This window comes from Dermochelys coriacea, chromosome 5 (assembly GCF_009764565.3).
Source record: "Dermochelys coriacea isolate rDerCor1 chromosome 5, rDerCor1.pri.v4, whole genome shotgun sequence".
NCBI lineage: Eukaryota > Metazoa > Chordata > Testudines > Dermochelyidae > Dermochelys > Dermochelys coriacea.
Genome location: NC_050072.1, coordinates 54,539,059 through 54,557,751, shown reverse-complemented (window position 1 = coordinate 54,557,751; position 18,693 = coordinate 54,539,059). Strand labels below are relative to the sequence as shown.

Genomic DNA, 18,693 nt, shown 5'->3' with positions numbered 1-18,693 from the left:
CTTCTGCCTCTTCCCCTTGCCTTTGCCCTCCTTATCTCTCCTACTTCTATATCTATGTCTCTGTATTTCTTCAGCCTCTGGACATGTTTTCTTATAAGTTTCCTGCTCTTTACAGAACATAGTGCTACAGTAGAGGGTGCCACAGAGCACATGTACAGGATTGGAACATGTTAGCAGGAACACATACAGTGTGAACTTTAAGTTGGAATTGGGTTTGGTTTGTCTTCTGGTTTTTGAACTCTTGCATTTGGCAATGCTGGCATTTGCCAGTTGGGCTGTACTACATCAGATTGCTGCATCACTTCTTGGGGTACAACCCCAGCTAGCCAGAGGTTCTGAAACTGTGGTTGATGAAATACTAGTGGCCCATGGAACACTTATAGTGGTCCACAAAGAGTTGGTTGGTCACATGATGCTGGTTCACTACCTTATGTCCAACTGCGAAATCACATTCAAAGATGCTAGAAATACATTACTTTCTTAATATTAATTTTTCATGTAGGCAATTGTAGTGCTGTAGTGGCCAGAGGGACGTTATGAATAGAAAGAGAGACAGTCCAGCAATTGGAAGTAGGAGGGCAGAAAGTCCACACTATGGAAAATGTTTGTGAACCCTTGCTCTAAGCAAAACTGATGCAGTCATGCAACACTCGCCAGTTGGCAAATTGACATTATTTCAGCATGACATGTTTTCTGTTTCTGGTATCCATGATAATTATAAAAAGCACTTTCCTGACCCTCAAAGGAGACAGTAAACTTACTAAAATACTGTTATATTAATTAATACTGTTATATCAACTAATTAATTAATTAAACTGTATTATTTATGCAATTATTGACCTGGTTCCTTTTGGAGACCTTTTTAAGCCTTTCAAGGAGTAGCTCCTAGCTGAGAAAAAGACCCTGCGGCAGTATTGAGAAATTGTCCTTTCATCAACTCTTTTTCTTCCATGAACTAGTATTCACCAAGGGCAACACAGGCATAAATAATAATTTTTATTTTTTGTGTTCTAGGTTTTCCAGGGAAATTTTGACAATGACACACACAGAAAGAATCTCATTGACCCACCAATCTATGCACGGCACATAAAGATCCTCCCTTGGTCATGGTATGGCAGGATCACTTTACGGTCAGAGCTGTTGGGCTGCACAGAAGAGGACTGAAGAGGATCTCTGTCTGACAACACAATTCTCTATATTCCTAAAAGTATCTCTGTAGAAGAAACTGCAAAACCTGTAAGAAGTTGAATGGGTTTTTCATGAAAAAGTGCTCACTTTTTGGTAGGCTGCTAACTGTCTTTTGTAAGGAGGTCTAAGCCTGCCCTTTAAAGGATCCAACCTGATTCTGCCCTTTAAATCTGTTACAGTATTGTCCCTTTGGCTGTGCAATTACCTTTCTCGTTTTCTTCTGAGTTGTTCACACTAGTTGAAGTGTGTTAGGGAAAGAACAGCAGCATCCTTTTTACAAGGAAGGAGAAACGGCATGAAAAAGATCATTTGCAGCTTTAGAAACACTGGGCTGACACATTGTTTGCAAATCGCACTGTCATCTTACTTGCAAAAAGAGATACTGCAGCTTTTAGCAATAAGTTTTCTCTGGGATGACTGCATTATATTGTTTCCCTTGTGCCTATCAAACATTGTCAGTATTTATGACACACATTTTGGAAGATACTCTGTGGTATATGGTACTTGTGATGTTGCAAACTACCTTTCATTACTTTTATTTAAACTACAGAGTCCATGCAACTGCATTTTGTTTCCATTCAGTTTACTTTATGTTATGCATGCTGTGGATATAGTGGCTGTCTTTTTTACATTAATCTCATTGCTAGCTAGCATTGTTTTCTTTAAAAGAACTGACCCATTTGTATGTGGAACAAAATCTAATATCAGTATATTACGGAGTTAATTACTTTGTTAAAGCAAAGTTTATGAATTCAGTTTGCAATTTTATTTTTCAAGAAGACTGAGATTAGACACTGTGGACCAAATTCAAGGCCGAAGTACTTTTAGCATGGACACAGGTGCACATTTATGCTGCAAAAACAGCATTAATAGGTGCCCATGTTCTGACTTGCTCAGGGGTGGGCATGTAATCTCCACAGAGATTCCAGAAGCCTCTTTAGTCTTAGTGAGGGAGGGTGCATGTGGGATCAGGGAGTAGATGCTCACTTTTCCTAGCCCCAGCACTGCCCTGCTATGTTCCCTCTATGGTGTTGGCCAGGAAGTTCCTGCAGAATGTGAACTCAACAGTGTCAGAGGAGCATGTCAATGTTGGGCTCTTCACATCCCCTCCTGACTATAGCATGTCAGTGAGCAACGTGAGGCCTGAATTTGTCCCTGTTTGTTCGCTGTATGTCATTGTTGGCCCTTTTTGAGCAAGTGCTATTCGAAGTTCAGGGCCCTGGCCCCTGGGGATGTTCCAGTTGGGAATAAAAATTTATGTAGACTGATATTTTCTTTGACACAATCTTTCTTATTTAGAAGGAATGTACAAGATCCTGCTTCTCCGAATGCAGGAGGAATCAGAAACAATAGAATAGTTTCTTAGCTTACAACTCCAAGCCTCTTTAGCCAACACCACACTCACAAAACTCTCTCTCTCTAGCTTTTTTCCAGAGTCATACACTTTGTTCACAGGCTGCTGCTTGGCATTCTTCCATTTTGCCTCTGTCTCTGTTCTCTGTGCTCCCTTCCCTCACACACACACAGGCACTTCACACAAACCAATACTCACATAGCCCTTTTATCTTGGTGAGGTGGAGGGATTAATTTATCCTTTCAGGTTATGCTAATTGAAGGGTGTATTCACACCCATCCACCTTGCTGGGCTTTTTTAACTAAGCCCATATCAAGATTTCACCCATCTGATCACATTATTCACAGAATTATTTCCTTTTCTAGTCCCTCCGAAAATGTTACATTGTTTTAACAACATCCTATTCAGATAGGACCCAATTCTAAGGTATAGTCTGCAGGTGCATAAGAACAAAAGCTGCTCAACGGCTGCATGTCTGATGCATGGAGGAACAAACTCAGCCTATACAGGGAAATGCTGTAAGTGGGGCATGTCAGGAATATAGTCCACAGATAGCACATGACCCCAAAGCACTGTAAGAGGGGAGTGGCAGGCCACACCCACTACTCCCCCTCCTATTGTGTAGTAGCTGGATGCAGCCCAACTGCACATTTTCCCAGCGGTGTGTGGGGTAGTGTCCATTATGTTACTTCTCTGTGAAAGTTTCACATGACCACATCCTTCTTGAAGTGTGTGAGGCAATGTATGGGTAGAGCATAAAACTGTGACTCAAAAGACCTCTGTTCAAGAGCTAGTTGCTTATTCATGCAACTTTGGGCAAGTCACTTTACTTCTGCCTCAGTTTCCCTAACAGTAAAAGGAGATGAAGATACTCACCTTTGTAAAGCACTGAGTTCTTCAGAATAAAGATATATGCAAAGTAGTATTATGTTATTACTTTGCTCTCAAATTCTTGGGGTGGGGAAGTGGTTTAATTATCTAAACTAACATTGTTTAGAACATTGGATAGCTGATTATTTTCACTACTTTAATTTCATAAAATGCTGATATAGATATGTAGTGCTGCATGTTTTAAACAAATGATGCTGAATTTCTGTTTGTCACCATTACATTTTATTGAAGCTATAACATCATTGAGATATGAACCTGGGCCTGCTTCCCAGACATACAAGTAAGTAATTGTCCCATAATCCGCAAAGGGGGACATTTTACTTCAAAAGCAAAACAGTTTGAATTTCACAACCTGCATATAATCTCTCCTTCACCACAAAGAGAAAAGTTCACTTTGAAAGACCTTCAAACTTTGTGGGGAATTTTTGAAACAAAAATGTGTTACTGATTTGTGGAGGTTTGCTTGACAGCACGTCTCCAATTACTTGAATTTTTAAAAACAAATAAAAATTACTTAACCCTTATGCTGTATTTATACAAGTATTTATTTTGTAAGGCTTAGACATGGATTTTCAAAGATTTTAATTAAGAGTCCTCTAAAGGTAAAAGAAAGTATGTGTAAGAAATGTTGAGGTCCTGTGCAACACTGCTAAGTTTTTGTTAATTTTTTTTAAAATTTGTGCTGCATAACAAAAGCCACTAGACTGTTACCGTCTCGTCTGTAACTGTGTTAGCAGCATTCCTTAATGATGTATATATGGAGTGGTCTTCAATTGTATTGAACAATTTTAAAGAGAAAGTCAATCATAATGGCATTTTGAAAGAGCAAAAACTGTTGGAAAATGGGGGACTGGTATATAGTTAAATTACATACTGCCCATGTTTTGCACTTTAGGGTCTTCACAAAAGAGTTGTTAGGTGGTAATGTTTGAATTTTTTCTGCCTGATATCTAAAGGGGTCTCAATTTAGCCCCCTACTTTGTGAGCACTAATTTGTACCTGCATTTAATTGTAGGTATAAATAATAGCATATAGACTTCTATCTGACTTTGCCCACTAAATGAGAGGCCATTTCTGAAAGTTAGATCTCTAAGTCAGCAATTTGTTTTAGTGTTGTTTTTTAATTTAGTTGCCATGTTCATAAGTAATTTATATATGTTTACTAGTACTTTACATTTTTAAGTTTGGATTTGAACTTATCTATCTTGTCTCAGTGATTAATTATGTTTCAATTTCACTAGCACATAAAAAAACAATATTATGTTACAGAATTTAGACTTTTCTCTTATTTCATAATATTTCAGAGTTGATTTTTTCCATCTGTTTATTTTTGTCAGCCTTCCTCAATTCATTCTTCAGAGCCTGAAGAGAAAGTTCAATACATTGTGATAGTGCTCTGTGATGATTTATTAATGAATCATATATGATGCATTTACCTTTTCAAATGCTGTATTGGGGATTTTTCAATTGACATCATTTGATTTTTAGTTCCCAGGAAGCTTTCTTTAAACTGCATTGTATAGCCACAGAGCCAAATTTTGCTCCAAGTGATAGCTGTATAAAACTGAAATAACTTCATTGACTCGTATGAAGTTACTTCAGATTTAACATAGCAACTGAGAGCCAGGTTTGGCCCATCATTTAAGAATTTTTTCTTTTAACTTTTTTTTACCCCTTTATCTGCATAAAATTAATTGACACTAAGGAACATATTCTATCCTAATTCTACCATTTGCCGCTCTTAAAAGCAATGGGAGTTCCATACACAAAAAGAGCAGAGAATATGTCTTTCTAAGAAAGGTTGGAAAAACATTCTGAAACAATCCTTAATTTTTATATAAATTGTAACAATGACACCGAACTGGAGTGCAATTGTTCTCTTAATTGAATTTCACCCTGAACCAGTTAAATATTTGTAGGCTGGCTTCACCTTTCTATAGCTCTATGATGTGCTATATAGCCTGAGAAATAAAACAAGGCACAAAGCTTAGTTTGATCTATGTTCTATTAAGGGCTTATCACGTCAACTGATTCTGATTTTTAGGTTGACTTTCTCTTTCGGAATGACTGCATACAAATTAGTGTGAGTTTTGAAGACTAGGGATACTAATGAGTGTATCTTTCCTATACAACAAATATGAAATATAATATTCAGTGCTGGCTTCTGATGTGTCAGTAAGTACAGAAGTAACTCAGACACAATGACCTTTGCAACCTTTGAAGCTGTGTAACATTCAAATGTTTTGTATATACTTTAATCATGTAGGATGATGTAAAACCAGTATGACCTTGTCTAGTCTTCAAACTTAACAATAAAACTTTTGAAAAATGAGTACATTTTGGGAGCATTTATAATGAAATACCTTGAAGAAGACCAGAGTTTTCTCAGTCTGATTGACAGTGAATGCAGAATACAGATATGATATGGTATTGTGTTGAATTTGGTCTTTGGCTCTTTGTGGTAGGTAAGTTTGTCTTTGGTGCAACCAACTATTGTCTAAAAATACTTTATTATTTTACATAAAAAATGCAAAGGTGCAAGGGAAACTAACAATTGCATATCTTACTGCTGTTTGGATGGGCATCGGAAATGTATAGGCACCATCTAGTGTCCTATAAATCAAATTTTAATAGATATGTGTCAATCACTCCCCCTCACTTTCCCATCCATGCGTCAGTGAAATGGTAAGAAGATAAAGATACTGACTAGAGTGTTCAATCAAAACTCAAATATAATCTGAATGGAAATGTTTCTAGTGTTCAAAAAAGTTTAGTGGACCATGTCATTTATGCTTCTGCCTGAGAATGGGAGTAGAAATGCCAAAATATTTTGAGAAAAGCTGTTCTCTACAAATTTTGTAGATTTAAAAGATTCAGCTGAAGTATCAAATTCAGGTGTTTTTATTCTAGCTGAAGTGAACCTTCAAACTTTGGCTATTTACCCGCCTCTATCTACAGACATATACTTCTATACAAATGTGTTTTGTTTTAATGTATTGCAGTGGATGAAAAGATGATTTCTGTGGAGGGAAATACAAGCCATAATATGCTACATACGGAGAACAATTATATTACGTCTATTGCAAACTTACATTCAGAACACTAATAGCATAATAATCTTTCAGTAGAAAGGTCTTCCACCATATTGATGTTGTGATGGCTTACCGGCAATATATCACTATCAATATTCAAAAATGAGCAAGAAAGTAGGTGCATGCAGGAAAGAATTTAATATTTACCATATTAAATCTATTTGGCTTTTAATTATAAACTGCATCTTTTCAGGAATGTGAAATATAAACTTTATGTCATAATGATAGGTTTCAGAGTAGCAGCCGTGTTAGTCTGTATCCGTAAAAAGAAAAGGAGTATTTGTGGCACCTTAGAGACGAACAAATTTATTAGAGCATAAGCTTTCGTGAGCTACAGCTCACTTCATCGGATGCATACAGTGGAAAATATAGTAGGGAGATTTTATATACACAGAGAACATGAAACAATGGGTGTTACCATACAGACTGTAACAAGAGTGATCAGGAAAGGTGAGCTATTAGCAGAAGGAGAGTGGGTGGAGGGGGGGGTTACCTTTTTTGGTGATAATCAAGGTGGGCCATTTGCAGCAGTTTACAAGGACACATCCACTCCCAGTCTTTATTCAAGCCTAAATTAATTGTATCCAGTTTGCAAATTAATTCCAATTCAGCAGTCTTTCGTTGTAATCTGTTTTTGAAGTTTTTTGTTGAAGAATTGCCACTTTTAGGTCTGTAATCGAGTGACCAAAGAGATTGAAGTGTTCTCTGACTGGTTTTTGAATGTTATAATTCTTGACGTCTGATTTGTGTCCATTTATTTTTTTACGTAGAGACTGTCCAGTTTGGCCAATGTACATGGCAGAGGGGCATTGCTGGCACATGATGGCATATAGCACTTAGGCTTGAATAAAGACTGGGAGTGGATGTGTCATTACACAACGTAAAACTATTTCCCCTTGTTTATTTCCCCTCCTACTGTCCTTGTAAACTGCTGCAAATAGTCTCTAAGGTGCCACAAGTACTCCTTTTCTTTTTGTCATAAAGCATGCTCCTTCAGAACTGAGAAGTGAAAAACTTTTTGTACCTCCTCATGGGATATTAAATGAAGGTTAATGACAGAAAATAATGCATAATCCTTTTTAGAAAAATAATGCTTTACCACTGTCCATCCTAGTATACATGTGGCTAATACACCTGAGAGATTAACATGAAAGTCAGCATATTATTTCATTATGAAAAATGTAGCCTTCAGTACCGATGTTGGTAAAGACAAAAATATGTATTTTAATCTTTATATAAAAACAACAGGCATGTACTTTGATCAGATAAGTCTCATAAAATCTGGGGCGTGGGAAAAACATAAATGGGATAGTGATAGCAGGACTTCGCTCAACACACTTCCACCCTTTTTTACAAAGGTTTTTGTTTGGAAATACACTTTACAGTACAGGAAACAGTGATGAAGTGATACTGTCAAGTCAGTAATATAAAGCAAAAGAGACATACATGTTATCATTTTTATACATTTACTTTGTATATCTTTACACTCAAATTATTCTTTGATCTATACCAGGACCAGCATTTGGTGGAGAGTTAGAGAAATGCTTGAATAAAACCATTATTTCAAATGCAAGAATGTGGAAATATTCTTTGTTCTCATAAGTTAACTTTGTAAGACTGTATTTGAGCAGAACACAATTTATCACATATATATTAATAGGCTTTAGAAACATCCTCTCAGTATAAATTAGAGGCAAGAATAACCCAATATAATAGCATAACCAAGAGAACTTCCCTAGTGCAGTCTGTTAATCATGTTAATACTCCTGACACTGTCTGTCTCCTTTGCTGCCCTAACAGCTGATACATCATGATTATCTGAGGTTTTGCATCAGGCAATAGGTCAGTGAACATGTTTCTCATCTTCACTTGACTAGATAAAGAAAATCAGCCTTCAAAAGATGGTATAAAAGGTCACTAAACATTTGCATCAGACTGGAAAATCAAAATCAGAATAAAAGGAACATCCTGAACTGTATTGAGATTCTGGGCCACTGCAAGAGATCATTCTAGAAACTGTGATATGGAATGGTATTTTCTATCGTCTTGATCACAATAAATGCCTTTAAGCACATAAACTGTCAGACGTAAAATACATAAGCTTAATATTGAAGGAGAGCTGGGGGTGGGGATGGGAAGGGATGTTGTTCAAAGATGTTAAAAACAATTAAACAGTTCAACCTTATGAAAAAATATTAAACAGTGCTGCTTGAGTTGTGTGGTGTATACTGTAAATGTCAGCCACACAAAGTAGACCTTCTCTGGGGATTAATTTCTCTCTTTCTCTCTCTCTCTCTCTCTCTCACCCACACACACGCACACTTACTTTGAATCTTCTTTGCTTACTTGTTTCCATTACATGGGTCCATCCTATTTTTCCTTTGAAGTATATTCCCTTTTGCCTTTTTCAACTTGCAAAACTAGTGTTCTTATGTTATGTGACCCACATTAATTGACAAATATCAGGTTGCAACTTGATTAGAAGAGGCCTTTGACACATTACTTTGGACAAAGCTATTAAAACCTGTTATTGGTGTTGAATAGGGCCATATATATGCATAGTCTGTAGACCTATATTGTACAGTTTTCATGAATGGGAAAAGCAAACAGGAAGCATATGGGGCTGTCTCCTTCAACTCCTTTCCCTTCCCTTTTCTTTCCATTTAGCTTATCCACTCCTAAATAAACCCACCCTAAAAATGCAGGGAGAAATATGTGTAGTCCTCATTAGAGAATTACTTATATAAATCCAGTGTGCATCAGCAGAAGAGACCATTTCATTCTTAGCCAACCTTTCGATGTTGAGAAGATCAATGAAATTTCAATGAAGTCAATCCTTGACCTTCTACTTTCTTCTCTTCCTTTCAGCAGACCTGAGAAAACAAGGGTTTGTCCTATGTGAACTATGTTCTTTCCTGTGGAAGTCCTGTTTGTAAATTTCAGAATGTATATTGCATTGTACAAATAAATGCACTCACCACCACATCCAGCTATGGCACTCCATCTTTCTTCTAGCTGAAATTATAGCTAGGGCTCATTAGTGTTGTATATTATTAAGGTAGGGCCACAAGTCCCATTATAAAACCCAGTTGCTTCACTGTCTGAGCTGAAATTTTACATGGCAGATATCTGCCTCAGGCTGAATTTTTGTTTATTTTCGGTGTGGAAATGGTTCAGCTATTTCCTAGACCAAAGCTGGAAAAAAGTATATTGTTTGCTTGTTTGCTCATGCTAAAAAAACTCTGGTGACATTTTCTTTGCCCAATGCTGGATCAGGGACTTGAAATTTGGCAGGCGGGCGGGCAAATTTTTGTCAGGAATGTGCCTTTCGTCATGCCTATGAAAATCCACCTACATTTGGCTAAGCTATAAGCCTTTAAATCTCACTTCATACATGCTCAATTAAGTCTTCAATTTTAGCAGCTAAAATCTCCATATTCCATTCTTACTGAGCATGCAGAAATCCCTCTCCCCTCCTAGTGCTGACTTGATTCTGTATGCACCATCTCCAGAGAATGACTGAGCATTCTCCATCTCCTCACAGCTCCTTCATGTGACCAGACTGCATATATGCTAGAGGAAGCAACTAAGCATGCTTCCTCTAGTGCAACACTTAAAGAAGCTCAGAAGAACTTTCCCTGTAATTGCTGCTCCAGGCCATGGTGGGCCACACACTGGAAATGAGAGCAGGGAGAATGTCTCTAATGTGCTTTCAAGGCCACCCACTGCTGCCGTTCAAATGCAGAGGAGACAAAAACTGGAATGGAAGGAGGAAAAGGAATGGATTGAGACAAGGAGTCGAGTGATTCTCAGACTGGAAAGAGGGGTGGGGATGAAGAAGACTGGGACTGGAAGCTGGTGAGAGAAATAGGAGGTTTCTCAGATCAGATGGGGAACTGGGGATGAAGACTGGGAATGGTTGGACAAGGAGAATGGAACTAGGAACCAGTGCTAAGGGGAACAGGAGATATTTTTTGTGGGTTATAGGCCTCAGCACATTTACAAAGATGGTATATGCAAATACAGACATGATCCTCAGCTGACTTGGAGCTATCCCAATTTACTCCAGCTAAGGCTCTGGCCTTATATATCCAGTAGGATAATTATTACTTTTTTCCTAAGTATAATTTTCCAGGCAATGTCTAAAAGTCTGCCATTAACATCTATCTTCCATTTAGCATCCAATCGATGACATTTCAAGGACCCTCCAGCTACTCTTATGCTCTGACTTTCATTTCATAGTGTCAACATCACAAAATGCCATTTGGACAGTTATTTCACTTTTGCTAAAATATAAATCTACTACTTTCAGTGTAATTGTAAGTATAATGGGAACAAACCAGGGTAAAAACATGCTGACAAATTATTCTCTCCTTTTGAAGACTTCCGGGTTCTGATTCACCATGGAGTTACACTGATATAAAACTGGAGTAACAGAGTGAGGAACAGGAATCTAGCCATCCTTGTATGGAAATGTATCATAGTGTGGCTCTTTTTTAAAAAAAATTTGTTCACTTTTTGGTTAACCTGAACTTGAGCAATTTAGACCGGAAGAAGAGCTCTGTGTAGTTCAAAAGCTTGTCTCTCTCACCAACAGAAGTTGGTCCCATAAAAGATATTACCTCACCCACCTTGCCTCTCTAATATCATGGGGCCAACACAGCTAAAACAACACGGCATACAACTTATTTTAAAGTAATATTGTTCTTCTTATGAGATTTGTAAGCACATCTTAATATATTAAGAACACCAATACTAAACTTGGAGGACTGGAGTTTAAGTAAGAAGAGTTTTTCAATGTAGATTTAATGACGTGACTTTAAAGGTTTGCAACAAGTGTTTTTAATTCCAGAAGACTCCAACCTTACATTTACATAATGTACATATATAGAAAATGACACTTGCTATACACCTTGAATGGTCTATAATATCTATAGGTTTCAGAGTAGCAGCCATGTTAGTCTGTATTCGCAAAAAGAAAAGGAGTACTTGTGGCACCTTAGAGACTAACAAATTTATTTGAGCATAAGCTTTTTGTAAGCTACAGCTCACGAAAGCTTATGCTCAAATTTGTTAGTCTCTAAGGTGCCATAAGTACTCCTTTTTTTTATAATATCTATAATCACCTTTCAGTTTCTTTCCAATTTCTGTTTTGTAATACAAAGTGCTGTTTTTCCTCTGGGAGAGGAGTAATCTACTAACAAATGGCTTTTCACTGAGAATATGTTTAACTGTAACGGTCACATTCTCCAAATATTTCTTAGAGTCTAAAAGCAGACTTCAAAACCAAACCAAACCAGAAGAAAGTGTGATGTGGTGAAGGAAAATTTGTTCAGTCCTGCTGCAACTTCTGAGCTGACTGATTGGTATGCATAGTTTATACCTGTAAACACAGAGTGGGTAATATGAACTGCTTGATCAACAAATCCCAATAAAGTGCCCATAGTTTAGAAAGCTGTACTTCAACTAAAATGGTTTAGATATTTTTAAACCTTTAGCAGCCTTCTCCCAACTTGTGCCACAATCATTTATATGGCCTGGGGAAAAAATGCATTTGTGGTCAATGCTGGTTTTTACTGCGAGTTACATTCTATTTAGATTAATGCCTACTGGGTGAGAAATCTCTTAATAGGCTAGTCTTTTCCCAAGTCAAAGAGTGGACTGCAAGAAATACTTCTTTTAACTATCATTTAAAATAGCTGTGTACTATGCAATAGTTACAAAGTAAAACAGCTGTTCTCCATTCATTATTTTAACTAAAAATACTACAAATACAGAGTCTGATTTGGCCACCCTTACTTGTCTTGAATAATAAATAGAAACCAGAGTAGATTTCTCGACTTTGGTGCAGCTACTTATGTGAGTAAGTACTTTTCAGTGTGAGATGGCAGACTTGTTCCAGTAATGATGCTAAACTACTTGCCTAACAGACCTGTGCTCAAGGGATTATAAGTTTCTGGTAAAATAACGGGTAGGCATGATATATTTCATCCTTGCTCTCATCTTGTAGTTCATGTAACTTCATGTAAGTTTTGTTAAGCCGTTTTTAGGTATCTACCTTGGGTTGGATTTAAAACTTCTCACTTGGCCCATCTCGTGCATAATCTTCCATGGTACGCAACATCAAAATGAATGAGTGAAATTTATGTACTGCCCAACCACAGTGCTGTTTTCTTACTGATCACCATGCACACCCAAAACCAGATTTTGATCTTCTTTACACCCATATATATCTCAGTAGCTCCTTTGCACTTGTGCCAGTGTAACTGAGTGCTTCTGTAAAGAAAGTAATAAACTACACATTCATAGCAACAACATAGCCATGGCCCAGATCACACCCCACCACTGGAAAAATAAGAACAAAACAGTGGGTGGGGCGCTCCTTGCACAGTGCCCTTCCATAAGGATTTCCTCCCATCATATAGACCCATATGTAAGGCTCATAGCTCTATCTGCCCATTCTATTCCCCTCCTCTCCACTCCTCCCCCACTGCAAAAAAAAATCAGTGGGGCCAGCTTGAAAACCTGGTGCCTTTCTCAGTGATCCTCAAAGAGCTCCTGTGCCTGCTCTGTGCCCGGCTTTGGCATCTGACAGGGTCTTTGCCCCAGCTCCCTGGCAGTGCAGCTATGCTGGCAGTGCATCTGCTGTACTAGTAACTCCTGGCTGCAGCTGCTCCTGGGACCACTGAGAGAGCTAAACAGAAAAGATGCTGCAGCTCAGGTTCTATTATCTTTTTTTAGGGCTGTTGATTAATCGTGGTTAACTCACAAGATTAACGCAAAAAAAACTAATCACGATTAAAAAAATTGATCTCACTTAATCACAATTTTAATCACACTATTAAACAATAGAATACCAATTGAAATGTATTAACTATTTTGGATGTTTTTCTACATTTTCATATATATTATATCCTGTGTTGTAATTGTAATCAAAGTGTATATTATTTTTTGTTACAAATATTGGCACTGTAAAAATGATAAACAAAAGAAATAGTATTTTTCAATTAACTGCATGCAAGTGCTGTAATGCAATCTCTTTGACATGAAAGTGCCACTTACAAATGTAAAACTTCAGAGCCTACAAGTCCACTCAGTCCTACTTCTTATTCAGCCAATCACTAAGACAAACACATTTATTTCCATTTACAGGAGATAATGCTGTCCTCTTTTTATTTACAATGTCACCAAAAAGTGAGAACAGGCATTTGCATGGTACTTTTGTAGCCAGCATTGCAAGGTATTTACATGCCATATATGCTAAACATTCATATGCCCCTTCATGCTTCAGCCACCATTCCAGAGAACATGCTGATGACGCTCGTTTAAAAAAAATGTGCTAATTACATTTGTGACTGAACTCCTTGGGGGAAAATTGCATGTTGCCTACTCTGTTTTAGCCGCATTCTGCCATATATTTCATGTTATAGTAGTCTGGGATGATGACCCAGCACATGTTCAGTTTAAGAACACTTTCACAGCAGATTTGACAAAACACAAAGAATGTACCAGTGTGAGATTTCTAAAGATAGCTACTGCACTCAACCCAAGGTTTAAGAATCTGAAGTGCCTTCCAAAATCTGAGAGGGATGAGGTGTGGAACTTGCTTTCAGAAGTCTTAGAAGATCAAACCTTCTATGTGAAACTACAAAATCTGAACCACCAAAAAAGAAAATCAGCCTTCTGCTGGTGGCATCTGACTTAGATTATGAAAATGAACATGCGTTGGTTCACACTGCTTTGAATTGTTAATGATCAGAACCCTTTACCAACATGGACGCATGTACCCTGGAATGGTGGTTGAAGCATGAAGGGACATATGAATCCTTAGCATATCTGGCACATAAATATCTTGCAACACTGGCTACAACAGTGCAATGAGAATGCCTGTTCTCACTGTCATGTGACATTGTAAACAAGAAGCGGGCAGCATTATCGCCTGCAAATGTAAACAAACTTGTTTGTCTGAGCAATTGGCTGAACAAGAAATAGGACTGAGTGGATTTATAGGCTCTGAAGATTTACATTGTTTTGGTTTTGAATGCATGTCATAAATATAAAGGGAAGGATAACCACCTTTCTGTCCCCAGTGCTATAAAATCCCTCCTGGCCAGAGGCAAAATGCTTTCACTTGTAAAGGGTTAAGAAGCTAAGATAACCTCACTGGTACCAGACCAAAATTACCAATGGGGAAACAAGATACTTTCAAAGCTGGAGGTGGGGGAACAAAGGGTCTGTCTGTCTGTCTGTGTTATGCTTTTGCCGGGAACAGATCAGAAATGCAGCTCAGAACTCCTGTAAAAAGTTAATAAGTAATCTAGCTAGAAATGAGTTAGATTTCTTTTGTTTAGTGGCTGGTAAAATAGCTGTGCTGAATGGAACGTATATTCCTGTTTGTGTCTTTTTGTAACTTAAGGTTTTGCCTAGAGGGATTCTCTATGTTTTGAATCTGATTACCCTGTAAGGTATTTACCATCCTGATTTTATAGAGGTGATTTTTTTCTTTAATTAAAATTCTCCTTTTAAGAACCTGATTGATTTTTCATTGTTCTAAAGATCCAAGGGTTTGGATCTGTGTTCACCTGTACAAATTGTTGAGGATTTTTATCAAGCCTTCCCCAGGAAAGGGAGTGTAGGACTTGGGGGGATATTTTGGGGGAAGATGTCTCTAAGTGGGCTCTTTCCCTGTTTTGTTTAACATGCTTGGTGGTGGCAGCATAGGGTTCAAGGACAAGGCAAATTTTGTACCTTGGGAAGTTTTTAACCTAAGCTGGTAATAATAAGCTTAGGGGGTCTTTCATGCAGGTCCCCACATCTGTCCCCTACAGTTCAGAGTGGGGAAGGAACCTTGACATGGTGGCAGAGCAGTGGGATCATTTTGAGATTTTTTTTTATCATTTTGAGATCATTTTTGAACCAGCAGCACAGCAAGATTTTTAAAAGGTTTTGTAAAAGAGGATTGCAGCTGTAAATTCTATGTCTCTGCCTGGGGGAGAGAGCAGCAGGCATAACAAAGGGATCTTTCTTTTTTGAGCTGCAGTTTTCTCTACCTAAAGGCAGGGTAGTTAACCTCCTCAGGGAAATTCACAAATTGTTCACAGACCTGAAGAGGTTTTTGGTTTTTTTGTTTTTGTTTTTCTTTTAGCTAAGAGTAGCTAGTTGGCTTTTCTGTCTATTTGCCTGGAGATAGAGGATTTTTTCTGTCGGCTGAGAATAGCTATCAGAGAACATAGGTATCAGGTTACAGCACAGCAAAATTTTACAAGCCAGGGGTTTTTGTTTTTTGTGGTTTTCTTTCTAACTCTTGGGTGTAAAGTTATTTAAAAACAGAGAGGCTAAGATGACAGAAACCAAGGCACAACACAAACTGGAGTTAACCAGACTGGAGGCAGCAAAAGAGGCAGAAAAAGCCCTAGAGGCTGCCCACAGGAGAGCTATGAAGGCAAGGTAAAAAGAAATGGAGGCAAGGGACAAAGAGCTGGAGGAGAAGGAAAAAGAGAGGAAGCATGCACTGGAGATGGAGAAGGCAAAGGCTCAGCAGAATATACCAACAAACCCTAGCAATCCTTCTTCAGGTACCACTTCCCATCCCAGATAGTTCCCCACCTACAAGGCAAGCGATGATACCAAGACCTTCCTAGAAAACTTTGAAAGGGCCTGCCTTGGGTATAGCATCTCTACAGACCAGTACATGGTAGAGCTTGCAGATCAGTGGACCCTTAGCCGAGGTGACAGCTGAAATGCCTAAGGAACACATGAACAAGTATGAACTGTTCAAAACCCAGGCAAGAGTCAGAATGGGGCTACCACCCGAGCAGTCCCATCAGCGGTTTAGAGCCCTAAGGAGGAAATCAGATGTGTCATTTACCCAACATGCCTACCATATTGTGAAACATTGGGATGCCTGGATATCAGGAGCAAGTGTTAAATCTCCAGAAGATTTGCCCTTCCTAATGCAAATGGAGCAGTTCTTAGCGGGTGTTCCTGAGGAAATAGAAAGATACATCCTAGATGGGAAGACCAAAACTATAATCGAGGTGGGAGAGATTGGAGCCAAATGGGTGGAGGTGGCAGAAAAGAAAAAAACTGGTCGCAGTTGGAGCGGATACCAGAAGGGATAACCTCAGACCACACCCTTTACCGGGGGCATCCCAAGGCCCAACTACACACCAAGGAACACTCTAGACATCTTATCGTCCCGCCACACCATTCTCCAGCAACCCACCTCGCCCCAGTGATCCGTCAGCTGGACGATGTTTTAAATGTAAGGAGCCAGGGCATGTAAAGGCCAACTGCTCCAAGAACCCCAACAGATTACAGTTCATTGCACCAGAATCACATCAGAGGTCCTCAGACCCAGATACCTCCCAGATACCCTCAGAACATAGGGAAACTGTGAGTGTGGGTGGGAAGAAGGTCACAGTGTGGAGGGACACCGGAGCACAAGTACTGGCTATCCACCAGTCCTTAGTGGACCACAATTTAATCGACCTAAAGGTCCAAGTGATGATTCAACCCTTCAAGTCAAACTCTTTTGATTTGCCTACAGCCAAGCTGCCGGTCCAATACAAGGGCTGGTCAGGAACGTGGACTTTTGCAGTCTATGATGATTATCCCATTCCCATGTTGTTGGGAGAAGACTTGGACAATCATGTGAAGCTAGCCAAGAGGATGGGAATGGTCACCCCCAGCCAGGCTAAGCAAGCTGTCACACCTAGCTCTATTCCAGAAACTTCTACCAGGACCCTGTCATAGGTGATGGAACTGGACCCCATGCCAATGTCAGCAACAGCAGTAGTGAATCCAGTCCCAGAGACCCAGACAGAGCCAGTCCCAGAACCAGAACTGGCAGAACAACCAGCACCAGACCCATTGCCAGCACTGAATCCAGTGCTTGAACCCCAACACCAGAGGGCCCTACCGAATCTGCACCAGCAGCAGCAGATAAACCTACACAAGAGGCTCAGCTGGAGCATGAACGCCAAGATAGTGCACCAGCGGAGAGCGGTTCACAGTCAACAGAAATAGCCCCATCACCTGCATCGCTTCCAGAGGGACCAAGCCTAGGACCATAATCCAATGAGGAACTGATGTCTCCACATCAAGGGAACAGTTCCAGACCGAACAGGAAGCAGATGAAAGCCTGAAGAGAGCTTGGACGGCGGCACGGAGCAACCCACCACCTCTCAGCTCTTCAAATCGATCCAGGTTTGTTGTAGAAGGAGGACTTTTATACAAGGAAACTCTTTCTGGTGGACACCAGGAAGACTGGCATCCTCAGAGACAGTAGGCAGTTCCAACTAAGTACTGGGTAAAGTATTAAGCTTAGCCCATGATCATTCTAGTGGCCATGCTGGGGAACCAAAGACCATTTGGGAAAGTCATTCCACTGGGAGGGAATGGGCAAGGATGTTTCTACTTATGTCCGGTCTTGTGAGGTGTGCCAAAGAGTGGGAAAACCCCAAGACCAGGTCAAAGCCCCTCTGCAGCCATTCCCCATCATTGAGGTTCCATTTCAGCAAGTAGCTATGGATATTCTGGGTCCTTTTCTGAAAAAGACATCCAGAGGAAAGCAATACATACTGACTTTCATGGATTTTGCCACCCGATAGCCGGAAGCAGTAGCTCTAAGCAACACCAGGGCTAAAAGTGTGTGCCAGGCAATAAGAGACATTTTTGCCAGGATAGGTTGGCCCTCACAGACATCCTCACAGATGCAGGAACTAATTTCCTGGCAGGAACTATGGAAAGCCTTTGGGAAGCTCATAGGGTGAATCACTTGGTTGCCACCCCTTACCATCACCAAACAAATGGCCTGATAGAGAAATTTAATGGGACTTTGGGAGCCATGGTACATAAATTCGTAAATGAGCACTCCAATGATTAGGACCTAGTGTTGCAGCAGTTGCTCTTTGCCTACAGATCTGTACCATATCCCAGTTTAGGGTTTTCACCATTTGAACTTGTATATGGCCATGAGGTTAAGGGGGCATTATGGTTGGTGAAACCGCAATGGGAGGAGTTTACACTTTCTCCAGGAACTAACATTCTGGACTTTGTAGCCAACCTACAAAACACCCTCCTAACCTCTTTAGCCCTTGCTAAAGAGAATCTACAGGATGCTCAAAAAGAGCAAAAAGCCTGGTATGATAAACATGCCAGAGAGCG

At 39.4% G+C, this 18,693-nt stretch overlaps 1 protein-coding gene across 1 annotated transcript in view; it reads left to right on the top strand.

The window, feature by feature from the left end:
• The window catches only part of EDIL3 (EGF like repeats and discoidin domains 3), a 424,535-nt gene extending 418,770 nt beyond the window's left edge, over positions 1-5,765 (top strand). Inside the window, exon 11 of the mRNA XM_038403629.2 lies at positions 1,015-5,765. Coding sequence (XP_038259557.1) covers positions 1,015-1,164 — 150 coding nt within the window. The 3' untranslated portion in view covers positions 1,165-5,765. The remainder of the gene's footprint in view (positions 1-1,014) is intronic.
• Positions 5,766-18,693: the final 12,928 nt, after the last annotated feature.